Source organism: Phyllobates terribilis, unplaced genomic scaffold (assembly GCF_046119375.1).
Source record: "Phyllobates terribilis strain yellow unplaced genomic scaffold, ASM4611937v1 Scaffold_1__5_contigs__length_1240528914, whole genome shotgun sequence".
In the NCBI taxonomy this organism is placed as follows: Eukaryota; Metazoa; Chordata; class Amphibia; order Anura; family Dendrobatidae; genus Phyllobates; species Phyllobates terribilis.
This window is the reverse complement of record NW_027362761.1, coordinates 704,331,071-704,348,183: the sequence shown is the minus strand read 5'-3', so window position 1 is coordinate 704,348,183 and position 17,113 is coordinate 704,331,071. Positions and strand designations below refer to the sequence as shown.

The 17,113-nt window shown below is 42.5% G+C and overlaps 1 protein-coding gene across 3 annotated transcripts in view; it reads left to right on the top strand.

The window, feature by feature from the left end:
* SBNO2 (strawberry notch homolog 2) overlaps positions 1–16,795 on the top strand; it is a 94,696-nt gene extending 77,901 nt beyond the window's left edge. For all 3 annotated transcript variants that reach the window (XM_073685957.1, XM_073685966.1, XM_073685974.1), the window contains 4 exons: positions 498–629; positions 10,662–10,738; positions 13,996–14,186; positions 14,276–16,795. In XM_073685957.1, coding sequence (XP_073542058.1) covers positions 498–629; positions 10,662–10,738; positions 13,996–14,186; positions 14,276–14,703 — 828 coding nt within the window. In that variant the 3' untranslated portion in view covers positions 14,704–16,795. The remainder of the gene's footprint in view (positions 1–497; positions 630–10,661; positions 10,739–13,995; positions 14,187–14,275) is intronic.
* Positions 16,796–17,113: the final 318 nt, after the last annotated feature.

Here is a 17,113-nt window from a genome sequence, read left to right as displayed (position 1 = left end):
GTGTACTTACAAATGCTCATCTTGCCTGTCTACCCAAGTAATTCTTCTCTTTTCTCTGCACTATGTGGAAGCAGGAAGTCTCTCTTCCCTGCATGAGTCATCTCCATGTTCAGCTCCTAACCCCCCACCCGCCATGGACTTTGCAGTGATGGCTCATGCAGAGAAAATTCACTTCTCGTTTCTACATGGAGCTTAGAAGGATTCAACTAGTCTGTTTTTAATCACTTGATGTCATTAACCTAATGGAAAAGAGAAGAATTAACTGGGCAGAAAGTCAAAATGAGTAATTGTGAGTACATTGTGCCATATAATATGATTGCGGTATATTAAAAGGATGAAAACTTTGATGGGAAATTGATAATGTCTTTAAAGTGCTGTGGAATTAATGGCTCTATATAAGTGAGTAAAATTAAATAAAAAAAATAAAATGGGAGGAGTACCTCTTTAATTTGCAGCCTACGACTTGTATAAGTGAATTTATACAATTTTATCTCCAGGTACGAGGCGACATGTACTCTGCTGTCTTGGCTGAGCATAAACTAGGGAAGTATTATAACCTGTACAAACCAAATATTGGGAAACAGAGCCAACCAGAAACGCTGGATAGCTTGCTGAGCAAGTATTGTAAGGTATGTTTTTGCTCATTGTAGACCCTGCACTATTACCATATACTATCAATTTGCTATATATTGTATTTTTCGGACTTTAAGACGTGCCTAGGTTTTAGAGAAGGAAAATAGAAAAGAAATTGAAGCAAAAAAAAAAAAACATGTGGTCATAACGGACTGTTTTGTGGGGAGAAGGGGGGGGGTTCTGCTGCGGACTCTGTTATAGGGGTAATGTCCCCCAATTCTGTACTAACATCCCCCATCCTGGTATACATGGCCTCCCTTTCCTGGTATACATGGCCTCCCTTTCCTGGTATACATGGCCTCCCTTTCCTGGTATACATGGCCTCCCTTTCCTGGTATACATGGCCTCCCTTTCCTGGTATACATGGCCCCCCCACCCCTCCCCTATCCTGGTATACATGGCCCCCCCACCCCTCCCCTATCCTGGTATACATGGCCCCCCCACCCCTCCCCTATCCTGGTATACATGGCCCCCCCCACCCCTCCCCTATCCTGGTATACATGGCCCCCCCACCCCTCCCCTATCCTGGTATACATGGCCCCCCCACCCCTCCCCTATCCTGGTATACATGGCCCCCCCCCACCCTCCCCTATCCTGGTATACATGGCCCCCCCCCACCCTCCCCTATCCTGGTATACATGGCCCCCCCCCACCCTCCCCTATCCTGGTATACATGGCCCCCCCCCACCCTCCCCTATCCTGGTATACATGGCCCCCCCCCACCCTCCCCTATCCTGGTATACATGGCCCCCCCCACCCTCCCCTATCCTGGTATACATGGCCCCCCCCACCCTCCCCTATCCTGGTATACATGGCCCCCCCACCCCTCCCCTATCCTGGTATACATGGCCCCCCCACCCCTATCCTGGTATACCTGGCCCCCCCACCCCTATCCTGGTATACCTGGCCACCCCTACCCTATCCTGGTATACCTGGCCACCCCTACCCTATCCTGGTATACCTGGCCACCCCTACCCTATCCTGGTATACCTGGCCACCCCTACCCTATCCTGGTATACCTGGCCACCCCCCTATCCTGGTATACCTGGCCACCCCCCTATCCTGGTATACCTGGCCACCCAAACCCTATCCTGGTATACCTGGCCACCCCTACCCTATCCTGGTATACCTGGCCACCCCTACCCTATCCTGGTATACCTGGCCACCCCCCTATCCTGGTATACCTGGCCACCCCCCTATCCTGGTATACCTGGCCACCCCCCTATCCTGGTATACCTGGACACCCCCCACCATCCTGTTATACATGGCCACCCCCCACCATCCTGGTATACATGGCCACCCCCCACCATCCTGGTATACATGGCCACCCCCCACCATCCTGGTATACATGGCCTCCCAGCCCCATCCTGGTGTACATGACCTCCATCCCAATCCCGATCCTGGTATACATGGCCCCCCTCACGCCGCACACATAAGAAAATAATAATCACCATCATCTCCCTCTGATGTCAGCAGCTAATTTCAGCGTGTAAGCAGTGCATAATTTCACTGCCATGCGCCCCCTCGTGCCGAGATCAGTTGCCGGAATATTCACTGCTCCCCACGCCCAGGACTATGGTCATCGGCTCCTGCAGCGGCTAGGCATTCACGTGTGCCCGCTATTAAAGAGAATGAATAGTCACTGCTCTCCACTCCCATAGGCCCACCTCTCGGCGCCGGCTTCAGTTCATAGAGGTGGGCCGGTCTATGGGCATGGGGAGCAGTGACTATTCACTTTCTTTTACAGCGGGCACAGTGTTGGCTGCAGCAGCCGGCTACTGTGACCCGCTCCGCAGCCGCTTTCCCCTCACAGCCACACTGTAAGGTACATCCGGACATATACACACATACACATACACACATACACATACACACATACACATACACACATACACATACACACATACACACACACACACACACACACACACACACACACACACACACACACACACACTTTCCTCCAAAATTTTGGAGGAAAAAAGTGCGTCTTATAGACCAAAAAATATGGTATATCACATCACTGCCTTGCTATGACCCTACAACTTTTAAGGCTATCATTTTTTTTTATTTTTTTTTTTAAAGCTGAGATATCCGAAATATCATGCATACACATTGTTTTTTTCCCTGACTGATTTGGAAAACTGCTGCGTTTTTGAAAACTGCAACATGTGTCTTTCACCGTTTTTTCACCCATAGAAAGCAAATGAGTAAGTGCAAAAATGCAGCAAAACCTGATACCTGCGTTTTTTAGAGAGATAGAGCAGGTACAGCAATATGTGAAACACATTTATTTTTGTGATTTTCCCAAGTTTATCCCCTTCACCCCAGGGCCATTTTCCGTTTTGGTGGTTTCATTTTTTGCTCCCCTTCTTCCCAGAGCCATAACTTTTTCATTTTTCAGTCAATATGGCCGTGTGAGGGCTTATTTTTTGTGGGACAAGTTGTACTTTTGAAGACACTATTGGTTTTACCATATTATGTACTGGAGAAGAAAAAAATTCCAAGTGAAGTGAAATTGCAAAAATGTGCAATTCTACAGTTTAGGTTTTTTTTTTTTTTTTTTTTACCATGTTCACTAAATGCTAATACTGACCTACCATATTGTGATTCCCCAGGCCATTACGAGTTTGTAGGTACCAGACATGTATAGGTTCTTTTTTATTTAAGTGGTGAAAAAAAAAATCCAACGTTTGTTTAAAAAAAAAAAGTCACCATTTTCCAAGACCCATAGCGTCTCCATTTTTCAGGATCTGGGGCCGGGTGAAGGCTTATTTTTTTGCGCGCTGAGCTGACGTTTTTAATGATAGCATTTTGGGGTAGATTCCATGTTTTGATCGCCCATTACTGCTTTTTATTGCAATGTTGCGGCGACCAAAAAAAAATGAAATTCTGGCATTTTGATTTTTTTTCTCATTGTGCCTTTTACCTATCGGATTCTTTTTATATATTTGATTGGGCGATTCAGAACGCGGCGATGCCAAATATGTGTGTTTGATTTTTTTTTTATATTTTTTTTTATTTTGAATGGGGCGAAAGGGGGGTAATTTTAAACTTTTTTATATATTTTTTTTTTAAAAAAACATTTTTTTTTACTCTTTATATGCTTCAATAGTCTCCATGGGAGACTAGAAGCTGCGGTCATCTGATCCCCTGTGCTACACACAGGTGATTATCAGATCACCTGTGTGTAGCAGAAATGCTCACTTGCTGCGCCTTTTTCATGGGTGCTCTGGAGCTTTCTTCACAGTAAGTAAACCTCTCTTTGAGGTTTATGATCCGATAAATGTTTGCATTTAAAGCCCTTTTGATGCAAAGCAATGATGACTGCACATTTTCTTGGAGGTAACCATGGTTAACAGAAGACAATGATTTCAAACACCAGCCTCCTTTAAAAGCAACCAGACTGCTCTTATAATTCAATGATAGTGATATCTGCTTCCTTGTCTTTAACACTTTCTCCTGAGCAAACAAAATTCTCACTGAAATTATGTTAGTTGTTTTTTTTTGGCAGGGCTGAAAATCAGTGAAAGTGTGTTTTTTTTTTGTGTTTTTTATTTTTGTTTTTTTGTGACTTGAAGAGATGGTCCAAAGGCAAAGTAATTTTCATTCAAAGTCCCTATCTATTTAGTTCCGTAATCTAAACTATTTTCTCTTATACTTGCATTAAAAATTCCCTCTGCATCCCTAACTACACTAACTGCTATTCTATTTTTTTTTCCTCTACTTCCTTTCTGATGATTGAGAATCTCAGTGTATGCTGGATGCTGAAACAAAACTTCCTCTTCCACAGCCTTTGCCTCCTCCTTGAAACGAAGTGTTGTCAGTGACGTTTGTTTCAAGGAGTGGGCTAGTCCCTGTGTGATGGCCACAATCACAGCGCGCTCTCTGTTGCCGGCTCAGATCAGCATTAACGAGCCGGCAACAGAGCAGTGTCACAATACTCTGCGTGCAGAGACAAGTGATGTCACTTGCTGTGGCGTTGCTGGTCTCTGCACACCAGGTATTCTGACACCGCTCTGTTTCCGGCTTGTTACTGCTGATCCAAGCTGGCAACGGAGTGAGTGCTGTGTTTGTGTACAGCGCGCAGGGACTAGCCCAGACCCAGGAACAAGCATCACGCTGATGACGCTTCATTTCAGGGAGGGGGCAGGGGCTGCGACAGTGATCTCAGCCTCTGCCCTCTGATGATGCTTTGTTTGAGTATGTCAGTATGCACTGGGACTCTGAAAGGAAGCGTCATCAGAAAGGAAGTAGGCAAAAAAAAAATTTGAATAGCAGTTAAACAGTGTAGTTGGAGAAGGATAGTGAATTTTTTTATACAAGTATATTAGAAAATAGTTTAGTTTATGGCACTAAATAGATAGGGGATAGGGGATTTAGGAGGAAAATGACTTTGTATTCGGACCACCCCTTTAAATTAATTTTCAGCAAGGAATGACTTTGCATTTTTTTTTCAATTCATATGATCTCTCTTCATAACAATATTGAGTTAAATGGGTTGTCCACTACAAGGACAGCCCCTTCTTGTTATTAATGTTTGACCCCGATAAAATAAAAAAGCTTATACTCCCCTCCCGTGCCGGCGCCTTTCTGGTGTCAGCACTTGCGGTCCTGGGGCCCTAGTGCGGTTTTATTATGACACTGGAGTCTGGCGCCCAATCAGTGCTGGCGTCACTGTCTCCGACTTCGTATGAATTGAACATGAAGAGGAAGTCAGAGAGCACCCCTAGCCCAGACTACTACTTCATGTTCAAAACGTCCGAAGTGGGGACTGTGACGCCAGCACTGATTGGGCGCCTGGCTCATGTGTCATATAACTGCACGAGAGCCCTGGGAACGCGAGTGCTGAGGCCGGCACGAGAGGTGAGTATAAGATTTTTTTTTTTATCTTATTGGGGTTGAACATTTAGATCAAGTTGTCCTGGCAGTGGACAACCCATTTAATGTAAATTTCCATTATACAAACTGAAGGAGCAAAATTTGTGTCAGTCTCAAAACTTTTGGCTATGACTGTACAGATCATTAGGTAGATCTACTTAACCCCTTCCTGTATTGTGTGGATGAGCCTCTGGAGCTGAGCTCCCTCCATATGCAGCAGGTGCCAGCAATATTACATAGCTGACATCTGTCTGTAATAGGTGACTGCTGCATTTAAATGGAACGTGCACACATGCATCGGCTACCATCAAACACCATGACACGATCGCGGAAGACTGATTGGTTAGTATGACATCCTGCTGAAGGCACCCGTCGCTGTCATCTCGTACTTCTGTGAGGGTATAGGAGACTAGAGTTTTCACTATATACTGCAATACTGTGGTACTGCAGTATATAGTACAAATGATCAGACTATTGTAGGTTCAAATGTAGAAGCGTTATAGTCGGCACTGGTAAATTTATGGTGTTATATGATAGGAAATGCATCCAATAGACATAAAATAGTTAACCACAGCACTTTAAAGGCGTAACTGCTTAGAGAAATGTTTTCTATTTCATCTTTTGAATCCATATATACAGTAGAGGCCAATGTTTTGGGCCCATTCAGGGTCTTGGTCACAGTCTTAAAATCATGGTGTCTTCACCCGCCTCTGTTCCCTATCTAACCTCTCTAACTCGCCTCTCCCTCTTTTTGACCACAACTTACTTACATTCTCTACCCTCTCCAGGGCAACAAACCCCACTCCATAAAACTTGCACACCCTCGCAGAAATCTTAAACACCTTGACCTACACTCACTCTCTGAATCCCTTCTCTAAATAACGTTTTCCATATGACTACTTTACATCTGTATCATTTTTCAACCAACATTTTAATTTGGTAGGGTGTTAGAGGAGTTAAACGTTTAGCAGCAATTTCTCATTTTTTCTAGAAATTTACAAAACCTGTTTCTTCAGAGACCTATTCACATTTATATGGCCTTTGAGGGGCCTATGTGCTGGAAACTCCCCAAAAGTGCTAACATTTTAATTTAACCCTTCCAGTGCTACACAGGAATTAATACAAAGTCGAATGAAAAAATAAATTGTAATTTTTACTCTAAGATGTTGCTTTAGCCCCAATTTTTTCCCTCTTACAAGGAATAGCACAAGAAAATGGTCCACACTATTTGTTACCTAGTTTCTTCTGAGAGCACTGATACCCCACATGTGCCCTGAAACCTCTGTTTGTTGGACAAACGGCAGGGCTCGGAATGGACGGAGCGGCATTTGAGTTTTGGAACTCAAATTTGACTGAAATAGATTGGGGGCACCATGTTGCATTTGTATTGCCCTAAAGGCACCCAAACAGCAGACAACCCCCACAAGTGACCACATTTTGGAAACCACACCTCTCAAGGATTTTATCCAGGGGCATAATGAGTATTTTGAACTCACATTTAGTACACAGAATTTGAGAACATTAGGTCGTCATATTGAAAACTTTTCATTTTTTTCACGAAAATGTTGCTTTAGCCCTGCATTTTTCACTTTTGCAAGAGGTAACATGAAAAAGTGGACCCCACAGTTTGTTTCCCACTTTCTTCTGAGCACATCGATACCCAACATGTAGTCAAAAACCCCCACAAGTGACCCCATTTTGGAATTCCTATAGGGGTGTGTTGAGCTTGTTGCTTCAGAGAACTTTTTGAAATGTAGATATGAAAACAAAAATTAAGGTTTTTTTTTTCTGCTAAAATGTTTTTAGCCCCAAATTTGTAATTTTCACAATAGATAACAAAAAACGGACCCTATAATTTGTTAAACAATTTCTCCTGAACACGATGATACCCGGTCAAAAACTGCTGTTTGAGCACATGGCAGGGCTTGGAAAGGAAAGAGAGCTATTTGATTTTTGGAGTATAAATTTGTCTGGAATTGATTGTGAATGCCACGTCGCATTTCCAGAGCCCCTGACATGTCAAAACAGCAGAAACCCCCAAGTGACCCCATTTTGGAAACTGGACCCCTCAAGGAATTTATCTAGGGGTGTACTGAGCATTTTTAACATACAGGTGATTCACAAATCTTTATAACATTTAGATGTGAAAACAAAAAATTGCATATTTGTTAACTACAATACTGTCTTGGCAACAAATTTATAATTTACACAAGGGATAATGGGACAAAATGGACACCATAATTTGTTGTGCAATTTTTCCTGAACGTGGCTGTACCCCATATGTGGTCGTACACTACTGTTTGAGCACACGGCAGGGATCAGATGGGAAGAAGTGCTACTTGGCTTTTAGAACGTAGATTCCGTTTGAATAGATTGTGGACTCCATTAGCTGAGCCCCTGAGGTGCCAGAACAGCAGAAACCCCCAAAGTGACCTCATATGGGAAACTTCACTGCCTAAGGAATTCATCTAGGGGTGTGGTGAGTATTTTGAACACAGAGGTGCCTCACAGAATTTTATAACATGAACGTTAAGAGCACTCTCCCCGCTACAATAATGCCAAACATGTGGCCACTTACTGTGGTTTAGGCACAATGTGGCTCAGAAAGAGCTAGTCATTTGGATTTGGGAGCGCATAGTTCACTGGATTTTATTTGAGGGGGCAGGAGCCATGTTAATTTTCCAGTGTCTTTGTTCTACCAGTAACGCCCTATATTTCCAGTGACGGACCTGGTTTTGTGCGTGATAAATTAGGGTTTTAATTGGTAACATTTTGGGGTGCATCATTTTTTATCACTTTCAGTATAAGGCAGGGATCATATTCTTGTGTTCTGCGCTGAGCACTTACCTCAGGGTTTCCGTGTAAATCCCACAAAAATGTGATTCGGACAAAACCTCCAAAGGAACCACCTACCATAATAGGGGCAGTTGGAGACACTTTGGAGTCCATTTGCCATCTGCTCTGGTGGTATCCATCTTTTCAGGCATGCACAAAACGGTGGTCGTCCACAAAATTGGCACAGAGACTAGACTGAGTCCAAAGTGACTCCATCTGCCTCATTATAGTGAGTGGTTCCGTCAGGGGTTTTGTCTGAATCGCGTTATTTGGAATTTATCACGGAAACCTCAACTTAAGCGCTCAGTGGAGAGCGCAGGATAAATGTGACCCGAATCTTATTCTGATTTCTGGGAGGCAGAATGAACAAATAGACAGCACTACAAAAATAGTGATTATTTTTATTTTTGCACCGTTTTCCGTCCGTGCAGTATAAGTAATAAGGCGGCTTTATTTCTTGGGTTGGTGCGATTACTTTGATACCAGATTTATATCGGTTTTGTTTATGTTTTGATGCTATCAAACAGTAAAAATGCTTTTTCTATGAGGAAAAAGTTTTTTGTCGCCATATTCTGAGATCTGTAACTTTATTTTTTTGGCCAACAGAGCTATATGAGGGCTTATTTTTTGTGCGAAGAGTTGGAGATTTTTTTGGTGCAATTTTGGGGCACAACATTTTTTATAACTTTTTATTCAGATTATTTAGACGCACAATGAACAAACACCAGCGATTTAATTGTTTTATTTTTTTTCTGCGCGGTTCATAGTGTAGTAAAAGTGATAACACCAATTTGTTCGTTGGGTCAGAACGATTAAAGCGATAGATTTATATTGTCTTTTTATGCTTTGCTACCAAAAGCAAAAAGGAATTTGTTTTTGCATTGTCATATTCTGAGAGCTGTATCTTTTTTACAAGCCACATTTCGGCTTGTTTTTTGCGTGATGGATTGGCGTCGCATTTATACCATTTTTTTTCTTTTTTTTTTACGTCTTTTTTGATTGCTTTGTATTCAACTTTTTTGTGTGTCAGTATAATGAAAAAGCGACATTTTTAGTGTGTTCTTATTTTTTTTACGTTTGCCGTATGGTATAAAAAACATGACCATTTTATAGATCGACTCTTTACGAACGCAGCAATACCAATTATGTATACATTTTCTCATTTAATGAAAACGATGCATTTTTAGTGGCAAATGTTTTTTTGTGATTTTTTTTTTGCGCCTTTTTTTTTTTTTTTTTTTTTTTAAAAACTCAGTACCACTGTGGGACATTACATTTTTTTTTTTTACTTTGATCTCTGGTCTCATGCATTGCAGTGCTCTTGTACTGCAGTGCCGGAGACCTGTCAGTGAGTCACTGACAATAGCATGTAAGACCCAGCATATAGCAGGATCTCACAGGCCACCGTTCCCTGGGGTCATCAAATGACCTCAGGGTACCATGACAATAATTGGCACTCTCGATTACGATTACTCGCAGCGGGTCGATTCCGCGATGGGGAATCTTTTAGCCCCATTTTAACCACTTAGATAATGCTGCCGCAATTGACAGAGGTTGGTTGTCCAGTACTAGGAAAACCCCTTCTTGATCTAAATGTTTGGCCCCAATAAAGTAAAAAAAAAGCTTCTACTTCCCTCCCGTGCCATTCCAGCGGTGTTTGCACTCATGTTCCCGGGGCTCTCATGCAGTTGTTATGATTCATGAGCCCGGTGCCCAATCAGCGCTGGCGTCACTGTCCCCTCCTTTGTACAAATTGATCATGAAGAGGAAGTGAGAGATCAGCTGCAGGGACTTGAAGATGCCACAGTATCGCTGCATATAGCAGAAATCCCAGTTTCCTTTGGAGCCCGGCCACAGGCAGGGTTTCAAAGGAGCTCTGTAAGAACAAGCACAGGGGTTATCACCTGTCAGAGATTGACAGTGGCATTTAACAAGTTAACAATCGCGATTGTTAGGGGGAGGACCCGGCTATAATATTCAGCCATCACCTCCTGAGTATGGTGAGCGCTCGCTCATTAATGCAAAAAAAAATACACTCCTTTTAATAGGTAATAGTTAACACTTTTAAAAAAAAAAGTACAGCCAAAACTGATATAGTGATCATTCTAATGCAGAACACATGAATCATTTCTTTGAATCATAGGATAGGCTCGGTGCTGGGCATAACAAAGTTTTACCTGGACTTAACTTTTAGTGCAATGCTGGGCTGTGCCGCACCAAAATGTAAAAGCAAGTGATACGGGTTTAATGCTGGCATGTTTTCATTGTCTGAGATTGATGTGCTACAAAACTTTAATTTTAATAACTTACAGGTATCTGCACTGGAGGCTCAGGAGCATTGGGATCGTCAGTATGAATTCTCTTTAAGCAACTGCTCCCATACCATGTGGTAAGATAATTTGGCTATGTTCAGAGTTGTGACGATACAGCTTAAAATCTTAATAAGCCAGACGATTAGATTAGTTAAGCCAAGAGAAGTACACTATTGTGTTTAAATTGACTTGTAAATACAGCTCTGGCAAAAATTAAGAGACCACTGCACAGTTTTTTTTTAAAAATCACCATCTCTACATGTCTGACCGCCATTCCATTCCAGTGTCAGTTGAATTCCAACCAAAGTACACCTCATTCTGCTTAATGTGCTTCTGATTAGGTGATCGCCTGACCGAATCTTGTGTAACAAGGGAAAGTTTAAAAAACACTGCTGTGGTCTTCACAATCCTCTCGCAATAGGACAAGCTGGATGGCAAAACAAGTGCTAGGAATAGCCCAAAAGTAATTTGAATGAAAAAATAACTTTTAACCATGCCAAAGGAGTTGAAAAGAAAAGTCTTGAGTGAGGGAAAGAAGGGCTCAATTCTGGCTTTATTGACACAGGGATACAGTGAGCGGCATGTTGCCTCCATCCTTAAAATTTCGAAGACGGCAGTCCATTACAACAAGGTCAAGCAGCAGACATTGGGGACAACAAAGCTACAGACCGGCAGAGGGCGAAAGCGACTCTCCACTGATCGGGATGTCGAATGTCACTCAGCAACCGCAGAATGACATCAAGTACAGAATGAATGGCAAATGCAGCTGGGGTGAAGTGCACGGCAAGAACAGTTCATAACAGGCTCCTAGAGGCAGGCCTCAAGTTTTGTAAAGCTAGAAAAAAGCCTTTCATCAATGAGAAGCAAAGGAGAGCCAAGCTGAAGTTTGCCAAAGACCATAAGGATTGGACCATAGAGGACTGGAGTAAGATAATCTTCTCTGATGAGTCTAATTTTCAGCTTTGCCCAACACCTGGTCGTCTAATGGTTAGACGGAGACCTGGAGAGGCATACAAGCCACAGTGTCTTGCACCCGCTGTGAAATTTGGTGGAGGATCGGTGATGATCTGGGGATGCTTCAGCAAGGCTGGAATTGGTCAGGTTAATCTTTGCGAAGGGTGTATGAATCAAGCCGCATACAAGGTTATCCTTGGAAAAACACTTGCTTCCTTCTGGTCAGGCAATATTCCCCAACTCTGAGGACTGTTTTTTCCAGCAGGATAATGCCCCATGCCACATAGGGTCAATCAATATGTGGATGAAGGAGCACCACATCAAGACCCTGTCATGGCCAGCCCAATCTCCAGACCTGAACCCCATTGAAAACCTCTGGAATGTAATCAAGAGGAAGATGGGATAGTCACAAGCCATCAACCAAAGAAGAAATGCTTAAATTTTTGTGCCAGGAGTGGCATAAGGTCACCCAATAGCAGTGTGAAAGGCTGGTGGAAAGCATGGCAAGACGCATGAAAGCTGTGATTAAAAATCATAGTTATTCCATCAAATATTGATTTCTGAACTCTTCCTGAGTTAAAACATGAGTATTGTTTCTAAATGAATAAGAACTTGTTTTCTGAAAGCACTGTTTCTTTTTTTATTATTTTGATGATTTCTCATTTGCTGCAAATAAATACAAATTTTTTAGCTTTAAATTTCGGAGACATGTTGTCAGTAGTTTATAGAATAAAACAACAATGTACATTTTACTCAAACATACCTATAAAGAGAAAAAGCTGAGAAAATTAAAATTTTGAAGTGGTCTCTTAATTTTTGCCAGAGCTGTATATCTGTATCTCTGTGGCTGTGGACAGACCAGTATTTGTATATTTGTATAACTCTGAATGCTGAATTCTATTCATTTGTAAACCATCATGTTTACTATGCTAATGACAAATTGTACTAAAGGTCAGCTAGATGTTTATTTACAACAGCCCCTGTGATACCAGCTATGTAAATTGATTAGCTAATGTGAGCCATGTGAGGCTGCCCTCCAAAAACCCCTTGACCTGTGGATGTGTTCTTAAAAAGGAGATATGCTTCTGTAGGAGTTAGACTTGAGCCCAGAGAAGCAGAAAGGACATGTGCTTCTGTAGCAGAGAGACTTGAAGCAGATATTGGAGAAAGACTTTACAAGGAGAATGAGAGACATCCTTCAGGACAGTAGATGGATTGCATGGCATCACCCAAAGAGACACAGATTTTAATTCTACATGATTCTAGTCTAAGGGTACGACCCTGACTGGAAAGATACGGATCTGCTCCATTGACCATCAGAGAGACCATGAATACTTTTGGGGAGACCAGGAGAGGACAAAGAAGTCACCTGGCCCCATGGATATGTTGTTTTGGGGTTGCTAGGAGGAACCCACGGAGACATTTGGAGTTGCCAGGAGGGACCCACCTGTCACCTGGCCCCATGGAAACTCTCGGAGAGGCCAGGGTGGGACCCTCGGGTCTCCTGGTCTTGTACCTCGATGGACTGCTAGCTTCCTAAGCTTGCCAATACCTCCTCTCTGTGGGGGCCCGCCAGAAGCAGGGGTCCACTGGTTGCTGTAGTCGGCCCTGGAAGTCTCCAAAGTCACAGCTGTTCTATCCCAGGCGGGCGGAGAAGGAAGGGTGAGACTGTGTAATGCTGTACCATCTTCGGTATTTGCTTGGACTATTCTATGTTTTTATTTTTCGATTTGTGGTTCAATAAATTATTGCCACGCTGTTTTACCCTCACCCTGCGTTGTCTGAGTAGCGTTACTCCCATGGAAGAGCCTGGGTCTTCACAAGTGTCTATGCTATAAGGGGAGTGTAGAAACGTTGTTTTAAATATAAATAAATGGTGTTGTTCAAGCTAAATGAAGTGAAAGCTTAAACAGAAGCTTGGTTTCAGTGAAAGTCCCAAAATCTGCCATCACACCGTCACAAACTGGCACTGTTGGGGGGCCAGGTGTCCCCAGAACAGAGCTTTTTCAGATGTTTCTCCGATGACACACTGCCCTAGTCACCTGATCGCTGCAGCCATTAACAGACCCCAAGCGGTCCTGCCACAGAACTGTGACATCAACACTTCTGGAGCATACCATGGGGTCTCCTGCAGGTGAAGTAGATGAGTATAGCAGATTTTTTTTTTCACAAGATCCAAGCTACAGATTGAGATTTTTTTTTTATATCCCAGACAGGATCCCTTCAAGCTGGAAAATTCTTAGTCTATCACCATTACAGTTGTGATTGCTGAGGCAGACCTCTTAGTCTTAGTTTTTTTTCCCTTTGCATAGAAGTTTGACAAGCAAATATTGTTGTAAATATATTTTGGTTCATTGGCTTTATTTATTTCAATATGTAGGAATGGCAATTGTAAAACTGTGCAGCAAGGAACGGAGTGTATACAAGGTCTACGTCTTCGACATTATTACATGTTGTGCGGCTCTTTGCTCAGAGTCTGGAGTCGGATGGCATCTGTGATTTCTGACATAACAAGCAGTAGCTACCTACAGATTGTACGTTTAAAAACTAAGGACAAACACAAGCAAGTGGGTAAGTAGCTGTCATCGAGTACCTACAATACATCCAGTGTATGAATGTTAACTTAACTGTATTTTTTTCTTTCTTTCTCCACTGTCCAGGCATAAAAATTCCAGAGGTATGTGTGTATAAGGTCCAAGAGGAACTCAAGCAAATGGATACGAGTGTAAAACGCAAGCATGAAGAATCCCGTCAGAATGCTCTTCGTCAGTCTTTGCCCCTTCTGCCCTCTGCATCTCTCCCTTTAGACTTCTCTTTACCTATGTTTCAGCCAACACCTTTTCCAGAGCCTGACATTTTGGACTTGACTTGTAGTCCTCCACTTACAACCACGCAGGGACAGCATGGGTATCCTTACCCAGAAACTCTAGGGAGCATCCTATCCAGTGACTTTTTCCTCAACGAGTCGGTTAATGTCAAAGAGATCATAGAGGAGATGCTTCAAAAAGCAAATGATCCATCACCTGTGGACCGCCAGAGTGTCATCCAGTATGGAGGGGAACAGAACAACTTCTGGGGTACAGGCTGACAACTAAAGTTCTAACAATGATATCAGACCAGCAGCTCTGCTCCAGCAGTCTGATGCTGTTTGTTGGAGAAGCCATTATACTAGATTTCGAAAATATAAAAATAAATTGGAAGTCTCATAGGCCAAAGCAAGCAGTACACTATTCACCATTTTCAGAGGACCAAGTGTCATGCAGATGTTTATACTAACAAGACCCCATTCTTACTAACTGGCTGAAACAGCAGGTGCTGTAAACTGTAGTCTGTCCCTGTTTTGTGGGACTTGAAAGATGCAGAACTCACACCAGGAGCACAACACTGTGTTTCCGTGCTCATTTGTTTGAGCAGCTTAGGATAGGCTTTGGGATACATGTTCCCCTGTACATAGGTTCTTCTGTGTTCATGAGCGCACAGCACTTTATTGTCTCCTCTGCCGAGCTTTATACACTGCTGGCTAAACAAGCCTTTTGCAGAGCAATAGCATGCTTGATCAGTATAAATGCATACATGGAGAAGGGGTGGGGAAAGACTAATCTTTTAATCGTTATTTTAACCCTTGCTAATCTTTGCACTATTTGCTGCCCCATGATCTCCTCCCTGTGGATGGATGGGGCCTGGGTGTCTGCTCAGGGTATGTTTGTATATAAATATTTATGTCCATATCTGTATGTCTCAGGCTGGGTACAGTTTGCCAGACAGAGGCAGACTTTGTTTTAAGTTTTATGCCAAAGACAAATATTTTTCTTATTTTCCTCACATTTTAAGGAACTGTGTGTTTTTCCTGTTTCCTTTTCGGTGCACTTCTTCTTTTGACTGCTCCATCAGAAATGTAAAAAGGGACGTCTGCAGTACTTCTCGTCAATAGCCGTACAATACTCCGTGTCGACAATGCAAACAGAAAGACACATAATGATGGCTAGATTCATTCAATACACACTCATTACCTCTACTGGTTGCAAGAAATAATCAAATCCATGGCATCCTTGAGTTTTGCCCACAGCATGTTCTCTTTTCTGTTTACTGGGGGAATCTTACTTAGGAATAGATGAACCCAACTTGTATTGATGAAATGGGACAAATCTTGTCAACTAATGAAGTCATGTCTCTAGTTTTCTTTTGGGTTATGACTGGACATTAAGTTATTGAATGTATTGGTAAATGAGGTTGGGGACAAATCTTTCTTGTCCCATTTGCCTCCGCTATAGTTAAATCATTAAAATTCTCTCATATAGGGAAGAACAAAGCTATTGCTCTATCCAAATGCAGATATTGACCCTCTATGCTTTCCCTGTAGTTTTACAGCTTGCATTTCACAATGCCAGTGGCGACACATAGGTCTGTGCTGTGGGTGCAGACATTTGTCTCGCTGCCTTCACAAGAGATCTTGGAGTGCTTTTCCTTTTACATGCCAATTTTCTGCCCTGAAATCAGTTAACTTGCTATTCTCCTGAGACATGTTGTGTAAATCTGGCCATGGGTCTTGAATAACAGACTTGTCCCACCCCTTGCTTCAGGCACCCATTTGTCAGCCAAAGATTGAACATGACTCCTGGTTATTCCATGATTGGAACAGTGCAAGAAAACATTACCTTATTGTGACTACCACTATAGCAAATAATAATATGCAATGTCTCTCAACCAGTGCCTTGCTTTGTACACCAGATTAGTGTGCACCACTGCTTGACTGCTATTATTTTGTGTGTCTTTGTTCATTAAATGCCGATTTTTATCTCAGGTATTTATCCCCCCTTTTACCTGTCAGGAGAGGGGCTCTGCAAAACATTTCTCTGGAATTTTAAATGCATGCCTCTTTGGCAGTAAAAGGGGCCAAAAGGAGCTGCTGTCCCCTCCATTCTGTCACGTTATCTTTATGTACCAGTGAGATCACTTCAGTGCCTGTGATCGATCACATTTTACAATTAAGTTATTATGACTTGTGTGTGCTACTGATTCTTTGTCCTGACACACGCAGGTCTTTTACGCATATTTATAAGTTTGTAATATATATATATGTATACAGTTTTATTTAGAATATGTGCCTTCAATTAATTCCTACATTTTCTATTTGTAACTGAACGCTGGATTCAGCAACTCAGTAAAAGTTTCAATGTCAATGCACATCTTTGAGTCTGTCTTTGATCCAAAGTGTTTTTGTGTTGTAAATGAAAAAATGTGTGCTACAGCAATGGTATGTACCTTACTCTGTCGCCTCATTGGGGGACACAGGACCATGGTGTTATGCTGCTGTCCACTAGGAGGCGACACTATGCTTAATCTGAAAAAGATGAACTGTGGCTCCTCCTTTGCAGTATACAGCCCTGGACGGCGTCAGCCTTCTCCAGTTTTTGCTTAGTGTCGCATAGGAGGCACACCTAAAATATTTTACTCCGATTTTTTTTCCGAGGATTACAGATGAAGATAAGTGGGTCTCC